This window comes from Neoarius graeffei, chromosome 5 (assembly GCF_027579695.1).
Source record: "Neoarius graeffei isolate fNeoGra1 chromosome 5, fNeoGra1.pri, whole genome shotgun sequence".
In the NCBI taxonomy this organism is placed as follows: domain Eukaryota; kingdom Metazoa; phylum Chordata; class Actinopteri; order Siluriformes; family Ariidae; genus Neoarius; species Neoarius graeffei.
In genome coordinates, this window is record NC_083573.1 from 83,323,537 (window position 1) to 83,342,623 (window position 19,087).

Below are 19,087 nucleotides of genomic sequence, written 5' to 3' on the forward strand. Positions count from 1 at the left end.
AGATATGCAGAACCACGGCCTCACTTTTCGTTTATAAATGCTTTGAGACCTCAAGAATGGCACAGGAATAGTTTTAAGCGTTAACAATAAATCTAATATAGTAATTTTTACGATTAAAATGATTCATAGAAGTAGCAGTCTGAGTGAATAACCTTGACATCTGTGACATCGCAGCAGGAAGTCTATTGGTCTCATTGCCATTTCCACTATACTAAAACACAGAGCTGACTGCAACTCTGATCCTCTATTTTGAGCTAATTTATCACCATGCCATGTAGAGGTGTTGCTGGCGGGTGCAGCAACATGACAGAAGGTGGATTTACATTGCATTCATGGCCCAAGAATGTTCAAACTGCAAAGATTTGGACACATTTTGCAAGAAATTCACAGGCACATTTTACTAATGACTCGTTCGAGACCTCTGATCTGTTGGAGCGTTGGCTATAAGCCTGTATTGAAAGAGGGTGCAGTACCAACAATTAAAGGAAAAGAAAACTACAAGAAAAGGAAAGTAAGTTCAGTTGCACCAGTTCTCCCGGAATGTGAGCCAAGCAGTAATGACAGAGTACTCAGTATAGAGAAAAATGGAGAATGAGTGGACCAGTAGTCAGATTTCTCCACTGGATGTGCTTTTTTTTCCGTTGGATATGCTCGCCTCAGCAGCACTATCTCATCCTTACATGGAAGAAGCGAATGAACGAAGAACTGAACAAAGAACTGAAAGTCAGATTGTTTCAAAACAATCGGCCACAAGATCGGCCTTCAAGAAGCGAGAACACAGACGGGCAAGATGCGACTCTCATTTGGTTACATACCAACAACAACACTCGTTGTTTACCTGCATTTAGATTAATACATGTAACTTGTATTGTGTGTTTAAGTTACCAGTATAAGATTATTTAATTTGCTTCAGAATGTGATTGTCTCAATTCATCTATTTATTTAATTAGCCTTTTACATTTTACCAGTGAAACTGCATGCATGTACATGTATGTTGCATAAGTTATAACGCCTGTCCAGTTTTAATGAGAGTCACAAGAGACAGTCAGTTCAATTCCATCCAATTCTCTAGACGGCTTTGTTCTCTGGCTTTATTTCTTAAGGTGGGGGCCTCCGTGGCTGATGTGTTACTATTGGATTCACTTTTCAATGGTTCGAACTGATACAGTTCTACGTGTATAGCAGTAGCATGTACACACACTCCAATTTCAGGACTATCACAGTCCAATGTATTACTATCTGAGGAATCCAAAGATTCTCCAATGAATCCGAACGAAGAGACCATTGCAACCACTCTCGCCTGCCAAGTCTGGCTTTGGTCTGTAGCTGTCAAAGGCCTCGGCCTTAAAACCGGTTACCGCTGTGACGTCATACACAGGGCTGGCTGGCTGGCTGGCTCAGCGGGGTAGCTCAAATGCCAATTTTGCAGTCGATTTTAACTCTCAAAAATATATTTTTTAATCTCATTTATGCAGCATACAAGAGTCAAGGATGGAGATACTATCCACTCAGAAATGTATTTAAAAATAAAGGTTCTGCGTATCTCCTGTGCTTGAGTGTACGTGTGAAAAATAAAGGCTTCTTGTTGATGAAATCAAAATGATCAAATGCAATGAATTTGTAATATTGCCACAGGATGGTACGTGTTCTGTTTTAATAATATACTCATTCATCCATCTTCAGTAAGTGCTTTATCCTGGTCAGGATCATGGTGGATCTGGAGATGGTGGAATTTATGAACAACGTGGTAATAAAACCTGGATAAGAGGCCAGTCCACTGCATGTGTGCACACACACACACACGGGCAACTTTGCATACCCAATCCACCTACCTGCATGGTTTTAGTTCTCCAGAGGAAGCCAGAGATCCTGGAGGAAATCCACATAGACACAAGGAGAAAACGTACGAAACTGCTCAGGATCAAAGTGAAGACCCATTTATCCTGCAAGTATTTGGCAGATGCTTTTATCCAAACTGATTTAAGTGATTAAGAGAGGATACTATTCAAGCATAGAGCTCAACAGTTGAGAATCTTGTTAAAGGGTCCAACAATGGATCTCCGGCTGTCCTGGGATTTGAACTCATGATCTATTAAACACTAACTCAGAGCTAAGCCTTCTCTGTCCACCAGTCCAACGGTCATTCTGCTCTCAGAGCAGAATAGTCAGTTTACCAAGATTATAAGAATCTCTTGATCTTTATTTGCCCATAAAATGGGCAGTTTGGAGGATGCGGGATGGTCAACTTAACATATGGATGTTTGTCTTGCAAATTGAAGGGCTAAATCAAGGTCTTTAGCAAAGACTCTGGAGCCACAAATGCAAAACCAGCAAAAAATGTGTGTCTGTGTGTGTGTGTGAGGGGCCCGTTTTATGGGAGGCCATAAACTCAAAGCACCAGTGGCTTCGTGCAAAATCATCTTGAGCCTTTATTCCACATAAGGCGTTCACCATGTAAACAAGACTTTCTTCACACGCTTTGTTCAAGTGCTCATCATATCTACACGCACAAACACACAAGCATTTTACATGGCCACAATGCTATGCATGATGGCAATGGTGCAGCATCACCCACACAGGGACTAGCAGGGACTCGTTACCCTTACAACAACATTTCAAACAAGCCTCTTTTATTACCACTGGTGTAGCAAAGCCCACCTTATTGGCAATGCCTAAACAAATAACCCATGCTAATTCAGTCATTTCCAGCATTTCTTCTTTGGTAAACCAACCAGTGCTGTATTGTGGTTAACATGAGACAAATTCCCTTCATCATTCCCATTGTAAAGACATGTGGTGAGATCACCGAAGCAGCACATCTGCTTTGTTTTCCACATCAGGCCCTAAAATGTGACTCACAAAACAAGTGGATGCAATTTGCCGTGTTGTCAAATGGCCTCAATTAGCTGAAGTTATAAATACACTTTGCTGTTTGTTCTAGCTATTCTATTCCGCACTGTTTCATAATAAATGGTGGACTTTATGTGAAAGTTATAATTATATAGATGACTAAAGCTATACAACACTTCCCATCTATGAAATTAAGAAGCAGAAACCACAGAAGTCTGGCAAATTATTTGCTTTCAAACACTGTTACTGTCTCTGTCACATATCATGAGCACTAGTGTATGCCAAGTACAGTATAAAACCCTAAAAGAGTAATAAATTACAGAAGAGTAGTCGGTATATCTATACGATTTGAGTAGTCGGCTGTTTGTTGACCATGGCTCAGAGAAATTTCATCCCTTGCGTGCCGATCTTCAATCAAGAGCTCAAGACTAACCTATTGAGCTCAAAGATGTAATGAGTTACTTCAACAGATCACTCTTTCTTGCTTGACTACCAGTGGTTTTCCTCCATGTTGAAATGCCTGGAAAAGGAGACAGTCCATCAGTCTATCCTCTATGCATCAAAGTAAGTGAGTGAAAGTGCTTCACTCACACAGTATGAATATCAGTCATTTCCCTGTTACATAAACAGCAATTTCAGATCACCGAAATCGTAGAGCTGAACATTGAAAAGACATTTGTGTGCATTGATCAGCCTGAAGAACTGACCAGCTCAGCTTTTGACCCTGCAACCTTCGTACATTCTCATTTGATTGAGGATTGTGGTATTATTGAGTATTCCAGATGTACATGGATATAAGCAGGACTGAAAAGCAATCCCAAGTCTAAACCTTGGTTCCTTTCCATCAATGGTTTAATCTCTTAAAGGGGCCAGCTCATTCATTCTTCCCAGAAGCCTCTGGGAAGAAGAGTAGCGAGTCACCATTTTTGAAGCCATCGACATTCCAATGGGTTACGTTTGGAAAAAAAACAAAAAATAAACAAACAATCTACAACAACGCAGCAACATACAGTGGGGCAAAAAAATATTTAGTCAGTCACCAATTGTGCAAGTTCTCCCACTTAAAAAGATGAGAGAGGCCTGTAATTTTCATCATAGGTACACTTCAACTATGAGAGACAGAATGAGAAAAAAAAATCCAGAAAATCACATTGTCTGATTTTAAAAGAATTTATTTGCAAATTATGGTGGAAAATAAGTATTTGGTCAATAACAAAAGTTCATCTCAATACTTTGTTATATACCCTTTGTTGGTAATGACAGAGGTCAAACGTTTTCTGTAAGTCTTCACAAGGTTTTCACACACTGTTGCTGGTATTTTGGCCCATTCCTCCATGCAGATCTCCTCGAGAGCAGTGATGTTTTGGGGCTGTCGCTGGGCAACACGGACTTTCAACTCCCTCCAAAGATTTTCTATGGGGTTGAGATCTGGAGACTGGCTAGGCCACTCCAGGACCTTGAAACGCTTCTTACGAAGCCACTCCTTCATTGCCCGGGCAGTGTGTTTGGGAGCATTGTCATGCTGAAAGACCCAGCCACGTTTCGTCTTCAATGCCCTTGCTGATGGAAGGAGGTTTTCACTCAAAATCTCATGATACATGGCCCCATTCATTCTTTCCTTTACACGGATCAGTCGTCCTGGTCCCTTTGCAGAAAAACAGCCCCAAAGCATGATGTTTCCACCCCCATGCTTCACAGTAGGTATGGTGTTCTTTGGATGCAACTCAGCATTCTTTCTCCTCCAAACATGACAAGTTGAGTTTTTACCAAAAAGTTCTATTTTGGTTTCATCTGACCATATGACATTCTCCCAATCCTCTTCTGGATCATCCAAATGCTCTCTAGCAAACTTCAGACGGGCCTGGACATGTACTGGCTTAAGCAGGGGGACACGTCTGGCACTGCAGGATTTGAGTCCCTGGCGGCGTAGTGTGTTACTGATGGTAGCCTTTGTTACTTTGGTCCCAGCTCTCTGCAGGTCATTCACTAGGTCCCCCCGTGTGGTTCTGGGATTTTTGCTCACCATTCTTGTGATCATTTTGACCCCACAGGGTGAGATCTTGCGTGGAGCCCCAGATCGAGGGAGATTATCAGTGGTCTTGTATGTCTTCCATTTTCTAATAATTGCTCCCACAGTTGATTTCTTCACACCAAGCTGCTTACCTATTGCAGATTCAGTCTTCCCAGCCTGGTGCAGGTCTACAATTTTGTTTCTGGTGTCCTTTGACAGCTCTTTGGTCTTGGCCATAGTGGAGTTTGGAGTGTGACTGTTTGAGGTTGTGGACAGGTGTCTTTTATACTGATAACGAGTTCAAACAGGTGCCATTAATACAGGTAACGAGTGGAGGACAGAGGAGCCTCTTAAAGAAGTTGCTACAGGTCTGTGAGAGCCAGAAATCTTGCTTGTTTGTAGGTGACCAAATACTTATTTTACCGAGGAATTTACCAATTAATTTATTAAAAATCCTACAATGTGATTTCCTGGATTCTTTCCCCCCATTCTGTCTCTCATAGTTGAAGTGTACCTATGATGAAAATTACAGGCCTCTCTCATCTTTTTAAGTGGGAGAACTTGCACAATTGGTGACTGACTAAATACTTTTTTGCCCCACTGTAGATCATAAACTGTAACGTGAAATTGAAGATATTTTATCAAAGTAGTTTGAAATTCTTTTGACTGATATATTCCGTTTTCATATGGTTAATCTGTTGTAATGGAACAGAACCGGCCTTGGACGTCTTATAGGTGGCCACGAAGGAAAGAAAATAATCGGCCATATTGTGTTCGCTTCCACATTACACAAGGATGATGAAACGGTTCAAGAAGGGATCACTAGTGATGAATATTATACATGCAGGACACAAAACACGTGTTCTATTCCCTTCTAGCAGGTTCCATTTATTTGGTTTGATAGTATGCAATATCATTAGCATGTCGCTTATCCTATGTGTATTACATCACTCTACCCAATGGAGAATGCGAGTCGAATATGGTTTACGATATTGTATGGCTGTCAAGACATGAGGTCACGTGTTGGAGATGTAAAACTTCCACGCTAGTGAGCGACTGTGACAATTTGTAAACAAACATGGCAGCCAGGTTTGCTTTGTTAAACATGGAAGATTTTGAAAGAATTTTGAAAGAGAGAGAAAGACGCGTTGAACACATGAAAGGAATATTAAGAAGAAGAAGAAGAAGAAGAAGAAGAATGGCTGGCGTTGAGTGGTATATCAGATATATTCCATTCAGCTAGCATGATATTGAACGAGTCGAAGACAAGTTCAATATCATGCTAGTTGAATGGAATATTTTTGATATACCACTCAACACCAGCCAATATTATTTAAATACGTGCAGGTTTTTCAAAACAAAGTCTCATCTCATTATCTCTAGCCACTTTATCCTGTTCTACAGGGTCGCAGGCAAGCTGGAGCCTATCCCAGCTGACTACAGGCGAAAGGCGGGGTACACCCTGGACAAGTCACCAGGTCATCACAGGGCTGACACATATGCCGCTTTTCCACTACAAACACGGCTGAGCTGTGCCGTGCTGAGTTGGGCTGAGTCGAGCTGAGCGGGGCTGTTGGAGTTGCATTTCGACTACAACCGCGCTGAACCGTGCTGGCTGGAAGTGGGTGGACACATTGGGTGGAGTTAGCGAAAGTGGGTGGACGTCACGTGATGTCGTTAAGCAGCGCAAACAGTGACATCAGTGAGCTTTTAAGCGGTCGTCTCACGACCCGAATAGTAAACCGACAACGCGAACAGATACTGGCAAGAGTGTATAGATGAGGCGAGGTGCATAAGGCTTCAGAAATTCTCGTAATTCGTAATTCTTCTCCTTCCGGGTTTGCGGTGTTTACAGATCCCAGCATGCTCGCGGGGCGTGTGTGGGCATGTGAGGATACTCCTCCTCACCAATCAGTACACAGGGGAGTGTCTGCTCACGCCCCCAGCCCCACTCGGCTCGGTTTGGCTCGCTTCAGCCCCACTCCAAAACCGTGCGAGTTTTAGGGGCTAAGCAGGGCTGAAGCGAGCTGAGTCGTGCTGTTTTTTGGTAGTCGAAACGCGAGCCGTGTCGGGCTGAAGCGAGCTGAAAAAGGGTAGTGGAAAAGGGCCAATAGACACAGACAACCATTCACACTCACTTTAGAGTCACCAGTTAACCTAACCTGCATGTCTTTGGACTGTGGGGGAAACCGGAGCACCCGGAGGAAACCCACGCGGACAACATGCAAACTCCACACAGAAAGGCCCTCACCGGCCACGGGGCTCGAACCCGGACCTTCTTGCTGTGAGGCGACAGCGCTAACCACTACACCACCGTGCCGCCTCAAAACAAAGTGAAGTATGTAAACAAAATGACAAACTGGATTCTGGGAAGGGTGAGCCAGCCCCTTTAATGGAACCTAAAACCTATCAACCTAAACATTATAGTCTTAGTCTGGTTAAGCCAGTGAAAAGTCTGGCCTTTTGATCAGACTAAGTGCATTAGAAAACCTTTAATAAAATGACTTTTTTTTTTGGCAAGATGTAGGACTTCCAAATGATGTGTAAAAACTTCACATGCACAAGCAATTCCATTACTCAGGAGCTTAGCACCCATTGACAATTATTTTCCAGTGGTCACATGTGAACATTTGAAACGGAGACAGACACAGCTTGAATTCATAAAGCATAGGTTTGACTCTGCTTCTGTACAGAGACCACAGGCACACCTAATCACTTTCTGTTTCTCATTTTTGTCAGCGGTTTCTGAATTCTGTTTAATTAAAGCAAAATCATGGGATCATTGCACTCGGGGAATAAATCGGATCTGTTTTCACAGTCATATTTCACTGCTCTTCCTGTTTAAGATGCAGAAAGCCGGGCTGCTTCCCAAAAACCACTGACAATGATTTATTCCAGTGGAATCCTTCCTATTTTCCTATTCTCCCCACTTTTCCAGCAGATACATCCATGTCACAAGCAGCCGAGATACGAACGTGAGAACACCCTTGAGAGTTGAGCACTGCGGTCTCCCCTTCCTTTAACTTCCACTCACCACGTGCCAATGACACATTCTTAAGAAGTGGTTTGGGAAAAGCTCCAGAGCCAAGAGACCTGTTTGCTTACTTTTCTGGAAAACAACCTGTCAAAAACTTTCACCAGTTTCCTGCCTTATGCTTATGTAAGGTGCAAAGCGAGCTTTGTGGAGTGTTTGTTCACTAAGTGAAATTCAAGACGAGGTCACAGTCGAGTACAGATGCTCGTGGCACAGACGGAGAGAAATGGCATTTATAAACCCGTGATGAGGTATCAGTGTGCAGAGATGCACATGCATGCCAAGTTACTCATACATGTCTGTAATGTTGTCCAGCTTTAAGGTCGAACCTTCCTGTAGTAACTAATTGAACTGAATACACCCTGGCTAACATGAAGTCTTGAGAAACGCACCAGTAGTGAGCCAGATGCTCCATTTCTAAATTTGTAGATAATAAATTCTATCCATGATTGGATCCATATGATCTAGCTTCAGTTGAAATGGAGAAATCAGATTTGCATTTTCTCCTTCTTTTATTGAGTTTTGACAAGCAACTGGCAGGTTACCTTGTGCTGAAATACTGGGTCAGCGTATGAATTTGGGTCAAACTGGAACTTTAAATATTTGTATTTGGATGGGATTTGTTCGCTGCCTCAGGTAAAACATCAAGCAGCGTTCCCAAATAGAGCCCAAAACTTTTTTTTTTTTTAGAGCCAGGACAATCAGCCCTTCTCAATGACAAGGGCAGTTTGTCCTTATCCACTTTATGTAGCTCTGAACTTCAGATATACTTTTCTTCTCACTCATTTTCTATCAATTGCTTGCAAGTCTGTTTCATTTCAGCATCTTTTATTGTGCTTTACAACAGGATGTGTCGTTATAGGAAAATAAATCAACAACTTTGTGTCATGTAGCACAGCATCAAGTGCAGTTAATATTACCTCCCGGGCATTGGTTATTTCCCCGTTACAGCATGTTCTCCACATTTTATTCATTTTACATCATAGCAATTTCAAATTATTTCATTTAATAACATTAAATAAATAACGTGGGGTTTTTTATCCTGTTAATGTTGTAGAATAGGCGGCACGGTGGTGTAGTGGTTAGCGCTGTCGCCTCACAGCAAGAAGGTCCGGGTTCGAGCCCCATGGCCAGCGAGGGCCTTTATGTGCGGAGTTTGCAATTGACCGTAGGTGTGAATGGTTGTCTGTGTCAGCCCTGTGATGACCTGGCGACTTGTCCAGGGTGTACCCCGCCTTTCGCCCGTAGTCAGCTGGGATAGCCTCCAGCTTGCCCGCGACCCTGTAGAACAGGATAAAGCGGCTAGAGATAATGAGATGAGATGTTATGGAATATCTGGAAAACAAATCAGTTCCTGTTATCACTTGTGCTCTAGCAGCTATAAACAAACACTCATTCTATTCCCAATCTGTTTTTTTTCTTAAGGCAATAAAAAATAAAAAAAGTTTGTCATCTCATCATCTCTAGCCGCTTTATCCTGTTCTACAGGGTCGCAGGCAAGCTGGAGCCTATCCCAGCTGACTACGGGCGAAAGGCGGGGTACACCCTGGACAAGTCGCCAGGTCATCACAGGGCTGACACAGACAACCATTCACACTCACATTCACGGTCAATTTAGAGTCACCAGTTAACCTAACCTGCATGTCTTTGGACTGTGGGGGAAACCGGAGCACCCGGAGGAAACCCACGCGGACACAGGGAGAACATGCAAACTCCACACAGAAAGGCCCTCGCCGACCCTGGGGCTCGAACCCAGGACCTTCTTGCTGTGAGGCGACAGCGCTAACCACTACACCACCGTGCCACCCCAAAAGTTTGTCATGTGACAGAAAAATAAGAAAACCCCATCGCCTGAAGACTTTGTGTTGGAAAATTCGAAAACTGACACTGGAGACTCCTTCCGTTAATCTTTAACAGATCTCCTGACAGAAAGCTTTACCATATCAATGATTACACATTTTTAGTTTTTTAAATGCCGACACTTTTCGTAATCTATTAATTAGTCTTAGATAATGTGGAGTATCAAACATAAGAGCTCATGTATGAGTTGTTACTATAGAAACAATAATGGACCAGAATGAGCATGTTAATATGAATCCATGATTTGTCTTGCACATGGAACTACTGTCAGATCCCCTGTTAGAGAAAATTAGTCAACGTTGTCTGACCAATCAGGTTTCAGATTAAGTCTTGTAAATGGTGTGTAGTCATACATTGCGGTATGAGAAGTGATACATAATGAGAAGTGGTCGAGAGATAGAGAGAGACAGAGAGATTCAACATTTCCCTCAGGGTTTCTCAAGGACTTGACTGAAGCTTAAAGTTTAACTTGGCCAGTTAACGTCCTATGTCTGAGCAGTAGGTTGTGCCCCAGATGTGGATGTTTGCCTTGGACTGTTGAATAATTTAATGTTTAAGCAAGTCTCATGGCTGCTCTTGGGCTCATTCTTAAAAAGGCAAATCATGACAAGGACTTAAGCTGACTTTTCATTTCCAAGTTTATTTCTGTGATGTGTGAATAAGCCACTTCTTGGGACATTTTAGAAGTAGACAGACAGTGTCTTTGTTCTCAAAGCAGGTCTGGGAACCGGTTCATGACATAGAGGAAGCGATCATGCTCATTCTTGCCTTTTTTTATTGACTGTTATTAAAATAGTTATCGTCATCAGAAATGACATGTCACTCATATCGGCAAAATGTTGTTATATAAATATGAAAAGCAAAAACGAGAAATTGTCAATGCGCGTCTCATGGCATTTGAAGAAGAAGAAAACTAGAAATAGTGTTTGGGGTTTGTCAGTGAAAGATTCAGGAATATTATAGGGCTCGAATCACAATAACAAATAAGCTAAATGTAGTGGCACATATTGATCTATAGTGTTTAATCAGCTATTTGGATAGTTTGGACCGTAGACATGAAATAACACTCTGCTGAGATCACTAGTGGATTTTTCCCCCATGCTATAAACAGAAATGCTGTTTAAAAAAAAAAGTTTGATAGCAAACATGCAAGCAGTAACCTTCTGTAGTGTTTGTTGGACTAAAAACAAGGAGCACAGGGATGGATTAGAGACTGTAGTGGAATCTCTAACAACTCCGAAACATTATGCAAGCATTATGCAAGCAATAACCTTCTGTAGTGTTTGTTGGACTAAAAACAAGGAGCACAGGGATGGATTAGAGACTGTAGCGGAGCCTCTAACAACTCCGAAATATCATGCAAGCATCAAGCAAACATCATGCAAGCAGTAACCTTCTGTAGTGTGTGTTGGACTAAAAACAAGGAGCACAGGGATGGATTAGAGACTGTAGAGGAGTCTCTAACAACTTCGAAACATCATGCAAGCATCATGCAAGCAATAACCTTCTGTAATGTGTGTTGGACTAAAAACAAGGAGCACAGGGATGGATTAGAGACTGTAGCGGAGTCTCTAACAACTTCGAAACATCATGCAAGCATCAAGCAAGCAGTAACCTTCTGTAGTGTTTGTTGGACTAAACAAGGAGCACAGGGATGGATTAGAGATTGTAGCGGAGTCTCTAACAACTTCGAAACATCAAGCAAACATCATGCAAGCAGTAACCTTCTGTAATGTGTGTTGGACTAAAAACAAGGCGCACAGGGATGGATTAGAGACTGTAGCGGAGCCTCTAACAACTTCGAAATATCATGCAAGCATCAAGCAAACATCATGCAAGCAATAACCTTCTGTAGTGTGTGTTGGACTAAAAACAAGGAGCACAGGGATGGATTAGAGACTGTAGCAGAGTCTCTAACAACTTCGAAACATCATGCAAGCATCAAGCAAGCAATAACCTTCTGTAATGTGTGTTGGACTAAAAACAAGGAGCACAGGGATGGATTAGAGACTGTAGAGGAGTCTCTAACAACTTCGAAATATCATGCAAGCATCAAGCAAACATCATGTAAGCAGTAACCTTCTGTAATGTGTGTTGGAATAAAAACAAGGAGCACAGGGATGGATTAGAGACTGTAGAGGAGTCTCTAACTGTCAAAATATTGATGAACAGTACAAAAGTTTTAAGCACATGCAGAGCAAAGATGCCTTCAAAAATAATGAAACGTCTGCATTAATAAAAAGAGTATTAAATGAAACAAAGTCGATATTTAATGCAAAAAAAACCCCAAACATTTATACTGTATTAGTCTCAGTTACAGTTAGTGCAGTTTTATAAGGTGTAGGTTTTACTGAACATCATCCAGAACCAGATTCAGTTCTTCTGGACACTTTGTCCCACTTGCTTCTTATGTTTTTGTCTGTAGAGTGTATCTTATGTAAAACATTTCCTGTAACGTTTAATAACTAATGTGTGGAAATCTAAACCGTTTTGTATCAACATGATAAAGTAGAAGTCATAAAATAAGAACCTTAAAAAAAAGTTTGTGCTTTACTTATAGCACCGTGTGTGCGAGAGAGAGAGAGAAAGAGAGAGAGAGAGAGAGAGAGAGAGAAATATTAGCCTATAGGTTGTTGTTGTTGTGAGTGACGTACCTTCACTTCCACCCTGTTTGCCGTTATTCGCTCCCATGCTGAAACTCCCACACTCCAACACACATGACGCTTTTACACTGACACACTGATTAAAACAACAACGAACACATCCATTAAGAAGTACTTCCAATTTCAGGAACGCATGGAGGAAAAACTATGGCGTGAAAGATGTGTAAAGTTAAGTACGAGAAGAGTCCACAGCTCCGGCTTGAGCAGCATCCTGTTTGTGCGTGTGTCCTGATAAGTGCGTTCATTCCCTCCACTCACACTTTAATACACACTGACTGATGTGAGCTGAGGGACACACACACTCTCTCTTTCTCTCTCTCTCTCTCTCTCTCTCTCTCTGACAGAAGGATGTCTGGGCTGAACAGCTGGCGTTTAAAGAGACCGCAAACATTAACCCTCAATGTACACACTCATTTCATCCAACACACACACACACACACCATCTAATACTCTCTCATTCTTCTCTCCTTTTTACTCAGACACATGCTGAGACTTCAGTCCAACTCTTGGCCAAACACTTCACCCTTTAATCACAGATAGTGTCTACATTATAACTCTTCCAACTGTTTTTCATGTTTTCGGCAGATGGACTTTGCCGTTTGGCGCAACAGGAACCATGTGCAGCTCAACACCTTGAAGACCAAGGAGCTGGTCATTGACTTTGGGAGGTCCAGACCAAGGTTCTGATCAAGGGAGTCGAGGCTGTGGATTCCTACAAGTACCTCGGGCTGTGGCTGGACAGCAAGCTGGACTGGACTTGCAACACCAACCACTTGTACAGGAAGGGACAGAGCAGGCTGTACTTCCTGAGGAGGCTGCGGTCCTTTAACATCTGCAGGAAACTCCTGTGGATGTTCTATCAGTCCGTGGTCGCTAGTGTCCTGTTTTACACCGTGGTGTGCTGGGGGGCGGCAGCACATCCAAGAAGGACACATCCAGGCTGGACAAACTGATCAGGCGGGCTGGCTCTGTGGTCAGCATGAAGCTGGACTCTCTGGTGACAGTGGTAGAGAAGAGGACTATGGACAAAATACTGAACATCATGGACGATGCCAGTCACCCTCTGCACACCGTCATCAGCAACCAGAGGAGCCTGTTCAGTGACAGAATGCTCCTTCCCAAGTGCAGGACTAACAGACTCAAAAACTCCTTTGTCCCTCACGCCATCAGACTGTACAACTCCTCTCTGGGGGGGAGGAGGGGGAACAGGAGGACAGAGGACGGGAAGGAGCAGTAGCCTAGCCTGACAAAAAGCAATACTGGACAATGTGCAATACCTCTTCTGTTGGACTTTTTTTTCCTTCCTCTTCCCCATATCTTATTCTTATTCTTTTTTATATTTGTATATGTAAATACCTAATTAAATTTAATTTATCTAGAAGTTTTTCTCTATTTCTATTCTCTGTTTATCCTGTAATGATGCTACTGGAATTTTAATTTCCCTGAGGGAACCCGCCCAAAGGGATCAATAAAGTTCTATCTAATCTAATCTCTAATCTAAGTACCCAACTTCATTACGTAAGTCAAAGTACAGATCCCGTTGGTCAAATGTTACTCCGATACAAGTGAAAGTTGTCCAGTCAAATTTTTACTTAAGTTAAAGTACTGAAGAAGAAGAAGAAGAAGAAGAAGAAGAAGAAGAAGAAGAAGAAGAAGAAACCTTTATTTGTCACATGCACACTTCAAGCACAGTGAAATTCATCCTCTGCATTTAACCCATCTGAAGCAGTGAACACACACACACACACACACACACACACACACACACACACACCCAGAGCAGTGGGCAGCCACACCAGAGCGCCCGGGGAGCAGTCAGGGGTCAGGTACCTTGCTCAAGGGCACTTCAGCCCAAGGCCGCCCCACATTAACCTAACTGCATGTCTTTGGACTGTGGGGGAAACCAGAGCACCCGGAGGAAACCCACGCAGACACGGGGAGAACATGCAAACTCCACACAGAAAGGCCCTCGCCGGCCGAGAAAGGCCCTCGCCAGCCAGGAAAACTGAAGCACCATGCTACTCGGCTTTCTCTTGGAATAAAATGTTTATTTACCTCAATATGCTTCCGCAGGTTGGATGGCGAGTTTTCATAGGCTGTGATGTGGTTCATTTTAGGCAAACAAAGAAAACATTCAAAACAAAACGAATCTTTAATCTTTTCAGAAAACTGAAACATGGGTTCATGGGCCATGAGTGCGTGCATTCGCCAGAAGAACTGCCTCCTTCCATTCGTGTTAAATAATGTTGCTGAGAAATCATTGAACTTGATTTTATACAGTCTGTAGACGTGACGTGACCCTAGTGATTACTGATCGGCTGTCTCAGTGTCACCTGCGAAAAAACCAATCATGTTTTAGAAAAAAAAGAAAAGAAAAAATATCTAGGTTCAAAGCTGCTTCATAGTAACAAGTAACGAGGACATTGATAGAAATGTAGTGGAGTAAAAAGTACGATATTTGCCTTTCAAATGTAGTGAAGTTAAAGTCATAAGTTTCCAAAAAAAAAAAAAAATTCAAGTAAAGTACAGATACTCAAAAAGTGTACTTAAGTACAGTACTCAAGTAAATGTACTTTGTTACTGTCCACCTCTGGTTTTAGGAAAATAGCCTATAAGAATGATACAGTAGATGCAAGGAGTAGACATAAAGGAAGTTGGTGAATTCAAGTACCTGGGGTCAACTGTGCAGGAAAATGTGGGCTGCGATAGTGAGATGAGAAAGAGAGTGCAGGCAGGGTGGAGCAGTTGGAGAAGGATTTCGGGAGTCATTTGTGATAGGAAAGTCCCAGCAAAAGTGAAAGGTAAGATGTATAAGACAGTAGTGAGACCAGCTGTGATGTATGGATTGGAGACCGTACCCTTAACGAAGAGACAGGAGGCAAAGTTGGAGGTGGAGGAGTTGAGGATGTTAAGGTTTGCGATGGGAGGTTGGACAGGATAAGGAACGAGCACATCAGAGGGACAGCACATGTGGAGAGCTTGGGAATTAAGCTAAGAGAGATGAGACTGAGATGGTATGGGCACATCCTGAGAAGAGATGCAGAGCATGTTGGAAGGAGAATGTTGAGGATGGAGCTGCCAGGCAGACGAAAACGAGGAAGGCCAAAGAGGAGACACATGGATGTGGTGAGAGAGGACATGAAAGTGGCAGGTGTGGTAGAGAAGGATGCAGAAGACAGGGAGCCAAAAGAAGAAGAAGAAGAAGCCTATAAAAAATTATATAAATCACCTCCAAATCTCTTCAGAACATTACTGTAGACTAAATTAACAGAAGTGTCTGGAGCTCTCTAGACTTTCATCAGCTTTACTAACTTTCTACATACGCATAAAAAAAGGTAAGTAAAATAATTTTGCGCCAGATTCAACGGATTGACTTAGATTTTTAAAAATAATTTTGTTTGATTGTTTTATTACCTCTGTCAACTTTGTTGGGGGGCGGCACGGTGGTGTAGTGGTTAGCGCTGTCGCCTCACAGCAAGAAGGTCCTGGGTTCGAGCCCCGTGGCCGGCGAGGGCCTTTCTGTGCGGAGTTTGCATGTTCTCCCCGTGTCCGCGTGGGTTTCCTCCGGGTGCTCCGGTTTCCCCCACAGTCCAAAGACATGCAGGTTAGGTTAACTGGTGACTCTAAATTGACCGTAGGTGTGAGTGTGAATGGTTGTCTGTGTCTATGTGTCAGCCCTGTGATGACCTGGCGACTTGTCCAGGGTGTACCCCGCCTTTCGCCCGTAGTCAGCTGGGATAGGCTCCAGCTTGCCTGCGACCCTGTAGAAGGATAAAGCGGCTAGAGATAATGAGATGAGATGAGAACTTTGTTGGGGGAGGTTATGTTTTCAACTCTGTCTGTCTGTCTGTCTGTCTGTTCCCAATGTAACTCAAGAAATAGTGAACAGATTTTGACCAAATTTGGAGGAAAGGTGAGCCATGGGCCAAGGAACACTTTATTAGATTTTGATGCAAATCTGGGTATGTGTATGGATCCAGGATTATTATTATTATTAGGGCCCGAGCACCATTCAGTGCGAGACCCTATTGTTTTTCGAAGGATTATTATTATTATTATTATTATTATTATTATTCTGCCGCGTTTGGCCTTATTTGAGGCATTTCCCATGCACTGAAACTCATGAAATTTGATACACACATCAGTCATTGTCCTCGCTACTCAGCCACAGACTTTTGGCCCCAGGTATGGCCCAGGGACTTCATAGCGCCCCTTTTTCCATTTCCCATTGAAATGAATGGGTAGAACTTTGGAATGATGATGTCATAAGGCCATTTGGAGTGAAATTACACATGGTCATTTTTAACGTACTCCTCCTAGACGGTTCATCAAATTCATGTCAAACTTGGCAAACATGATGCCAAGATATTGCTGAAGTTGAATTGCTAAGGGATTTTTGATATGTTGTAATATGTTGAAATAATATAACATATAATATGCCAAGATATTGCTGAATGTTGAACTTGATATCTTGGGCCCCGTCCACACGAGTACACAGCCTCACCCAATACGCTGTCGTTTTGAAAAAAATCTCCGTAAACACGGCGTCATTTCGATTCAATGGAAACGACCCAAAACGCTGTAGTACATATGCCAGGCCTGTATGTGGCGCTGTGACGCCACCACACCAATACACTAAAACCGGAAGAGAAGCCATGGAGCATGCGTATAAAGGTCACACGCTGTTTACAAAATAAGCTCATAACACGAGAAGTTTTGTTGCTCCTCGCAGTAATATAAAAGCAGAAGGTTTTGTTGTAGCAGCCGTAATAGACTGAGTTGTTTCTGCAGTACGAGCACAAGCCTGTAGTCCGCCATTGTTGTTGTTATGGCGCGTCTAGCAGTGGCAGCTGAGGTTAAAGGTTAGAGAGGCGGGGCTTATACGTCATCGTTTCTGAAAAAATCCGCTTCGCCATCCAGATGACTCCGGGCTATCTGGCGTTTTAGGATTTTCCCACTCTGGAACCCGTTTTCAAAAAATACCGGTTTCACACCTTGAAAAAGCCAGCTCCGTCTGGACGCGAGGCCAAAATGATAAAGTATTTATGCAGATTCGACAAAAACGTACTCGTGTGGACGGGGCCTTGTAATATGATTCTGATGCATTGGTTCATTTGCATGTGTGAACGCGGACCACACACAGTCTGTATGCTACAATGTAACAATTTTACTGCCTGGTGCGGACCAAATAATCGAACAGACACACACATACACACACAATAATAGTGACCTTTCTATCATTGTGCATTTTGTTGCAGACAAAATGCACAATGATTTTTGATATATTGTCTCATCTCATGTCCTGTAGCTGCTTTATCCTGTTCTACAGGGTCGCAGGCAAGCTGGAGCCTATCCCAGCTGACTACAGGCGAAAGGCGGGGTACACCCTGGACAAGTCGCCAGGTCATCACAGGGCTGATACATAGACACAGACAACCATTCACACTCACATTCACACCTACGGTCAATTTAGAGTCACCAGTTAACCTAACCTGCAGGTCTTTGGACTGTGGGGGAAACCGGAGCACCCGGAGGAAACCCACGCGGACAACATGCAAACTCCGCACAGAAAGGCCCTTGCCGGCCACGGGGCTCGAACCCGGACCTTCTTGCTGTGAGGCGACAGCGCTAACCACTACACCACCGTGCCGCCGATTTGATATATTGTAATATGTTGAAATATTATAACATATAATATGCCAAGATATTACTGAATGTTGAATTTGATATCTGTAGGATATTGCTGAATGTTGAACTTGATATCTTGTAATATGACTCTGATTCTGATAGTCTTTAGCAGTTATGGGCCTGTCTGATGAACATTTGATGAATATATGACATGTGACTGTTTTGTTGGGTGGCAGGATGTCCTGGGTTGCAGAACCACACGTGCGAGGGCCCGTCAAGGCCGCTAGTGGCTTTAATTATTATTATTATTGATTGATTTTTTTTAATTGCTGTTCCTAATGTGACTCAAAATGTAGTAAACGGATTCGGATGAAATTTGGAGAAAAGGTAAGTCATGGGCCGAGGAACAATTCAGTAGATTTTGATGCAAACCCGGATATGTGTGTGGATCCAGGATCTAGATGGATATGCAGATCCATGATGCAAATCCGGATATGTATGCGGATCCAATATTTATTTATTTATTTATTTATTTAGCAGTTCCCAACATAAGTCAAAAAGTAGCAAGCGAATTTTGATGAAATTTTGAGGAAAAGTGAGCCATGGGCCAAGGAACAATTGATTAGATTTTGGTGCAAATCCGGATATGTGTGTGGATCCAGGATCCAGATATGATGCAAATCCAGTATGCAGAGCCAGGATTTTTTTTTTTCTGTTCCCAACATAACTCAAAAAGTAGCAAGTAAATTCTGATGAAATTTTGAGGAAAGGTGAGTAATGGGCCAAAGAACAATTGATTATATTTTGATGCAAATCCGAGTATGTGGCTTGGCAGAGGTATGCACTCTACCAAGTGCCCTTCCAGTTAGTGTTGTTTTTAGAAAGTTTTTTTTTTCAACCTCCTGATAGAAATATTTGTTTGGCATGCTTAAAACGAGTACAGGCTGGTCTGATCGCTACTTGATGTTTTAAACTGGAACAGGCTGTTTTGATTGCTACTTGTTTTGGTTTGTTAAATCGATGAGATTTATCTTGATTTGA

At 42.6% G+C, this 19,087-nt stretch overlaps 1 protein-coding gene across 1 annotated transcript in view; it reads right to left on the reverse strand.

The window, feature by feature from the left end:
* The window catches only part of si:dkey-192l18.9 (F-box/LRR-repeat protein 7), a 72,499-nt gene extending 59,764 nt beyond the window's left edge, over positions 1-12,735 (reverse strand). Inside the window, exons 1-2 of the mRNA XM_060920715.1 lie at positions 12,596-12,735; positions 12,410-12,494 (exon numbers count right to left, since the gene is read on the reverse strand). Of these exons, the coding sequence (XP_060776698.1) occupies positions 12,410-12,494; positions 12,596-12,628 (118 nt within the window). The 5' untranslated portion in view covers positions 12,629-12,735. The remainder of the gene's footprint in view (positions 1-12,409; positions 12,495-12,595) is intronic.
* Between the last annotated feature and the right edge of the window lie 6,352 nt (positions 12,736-19,087).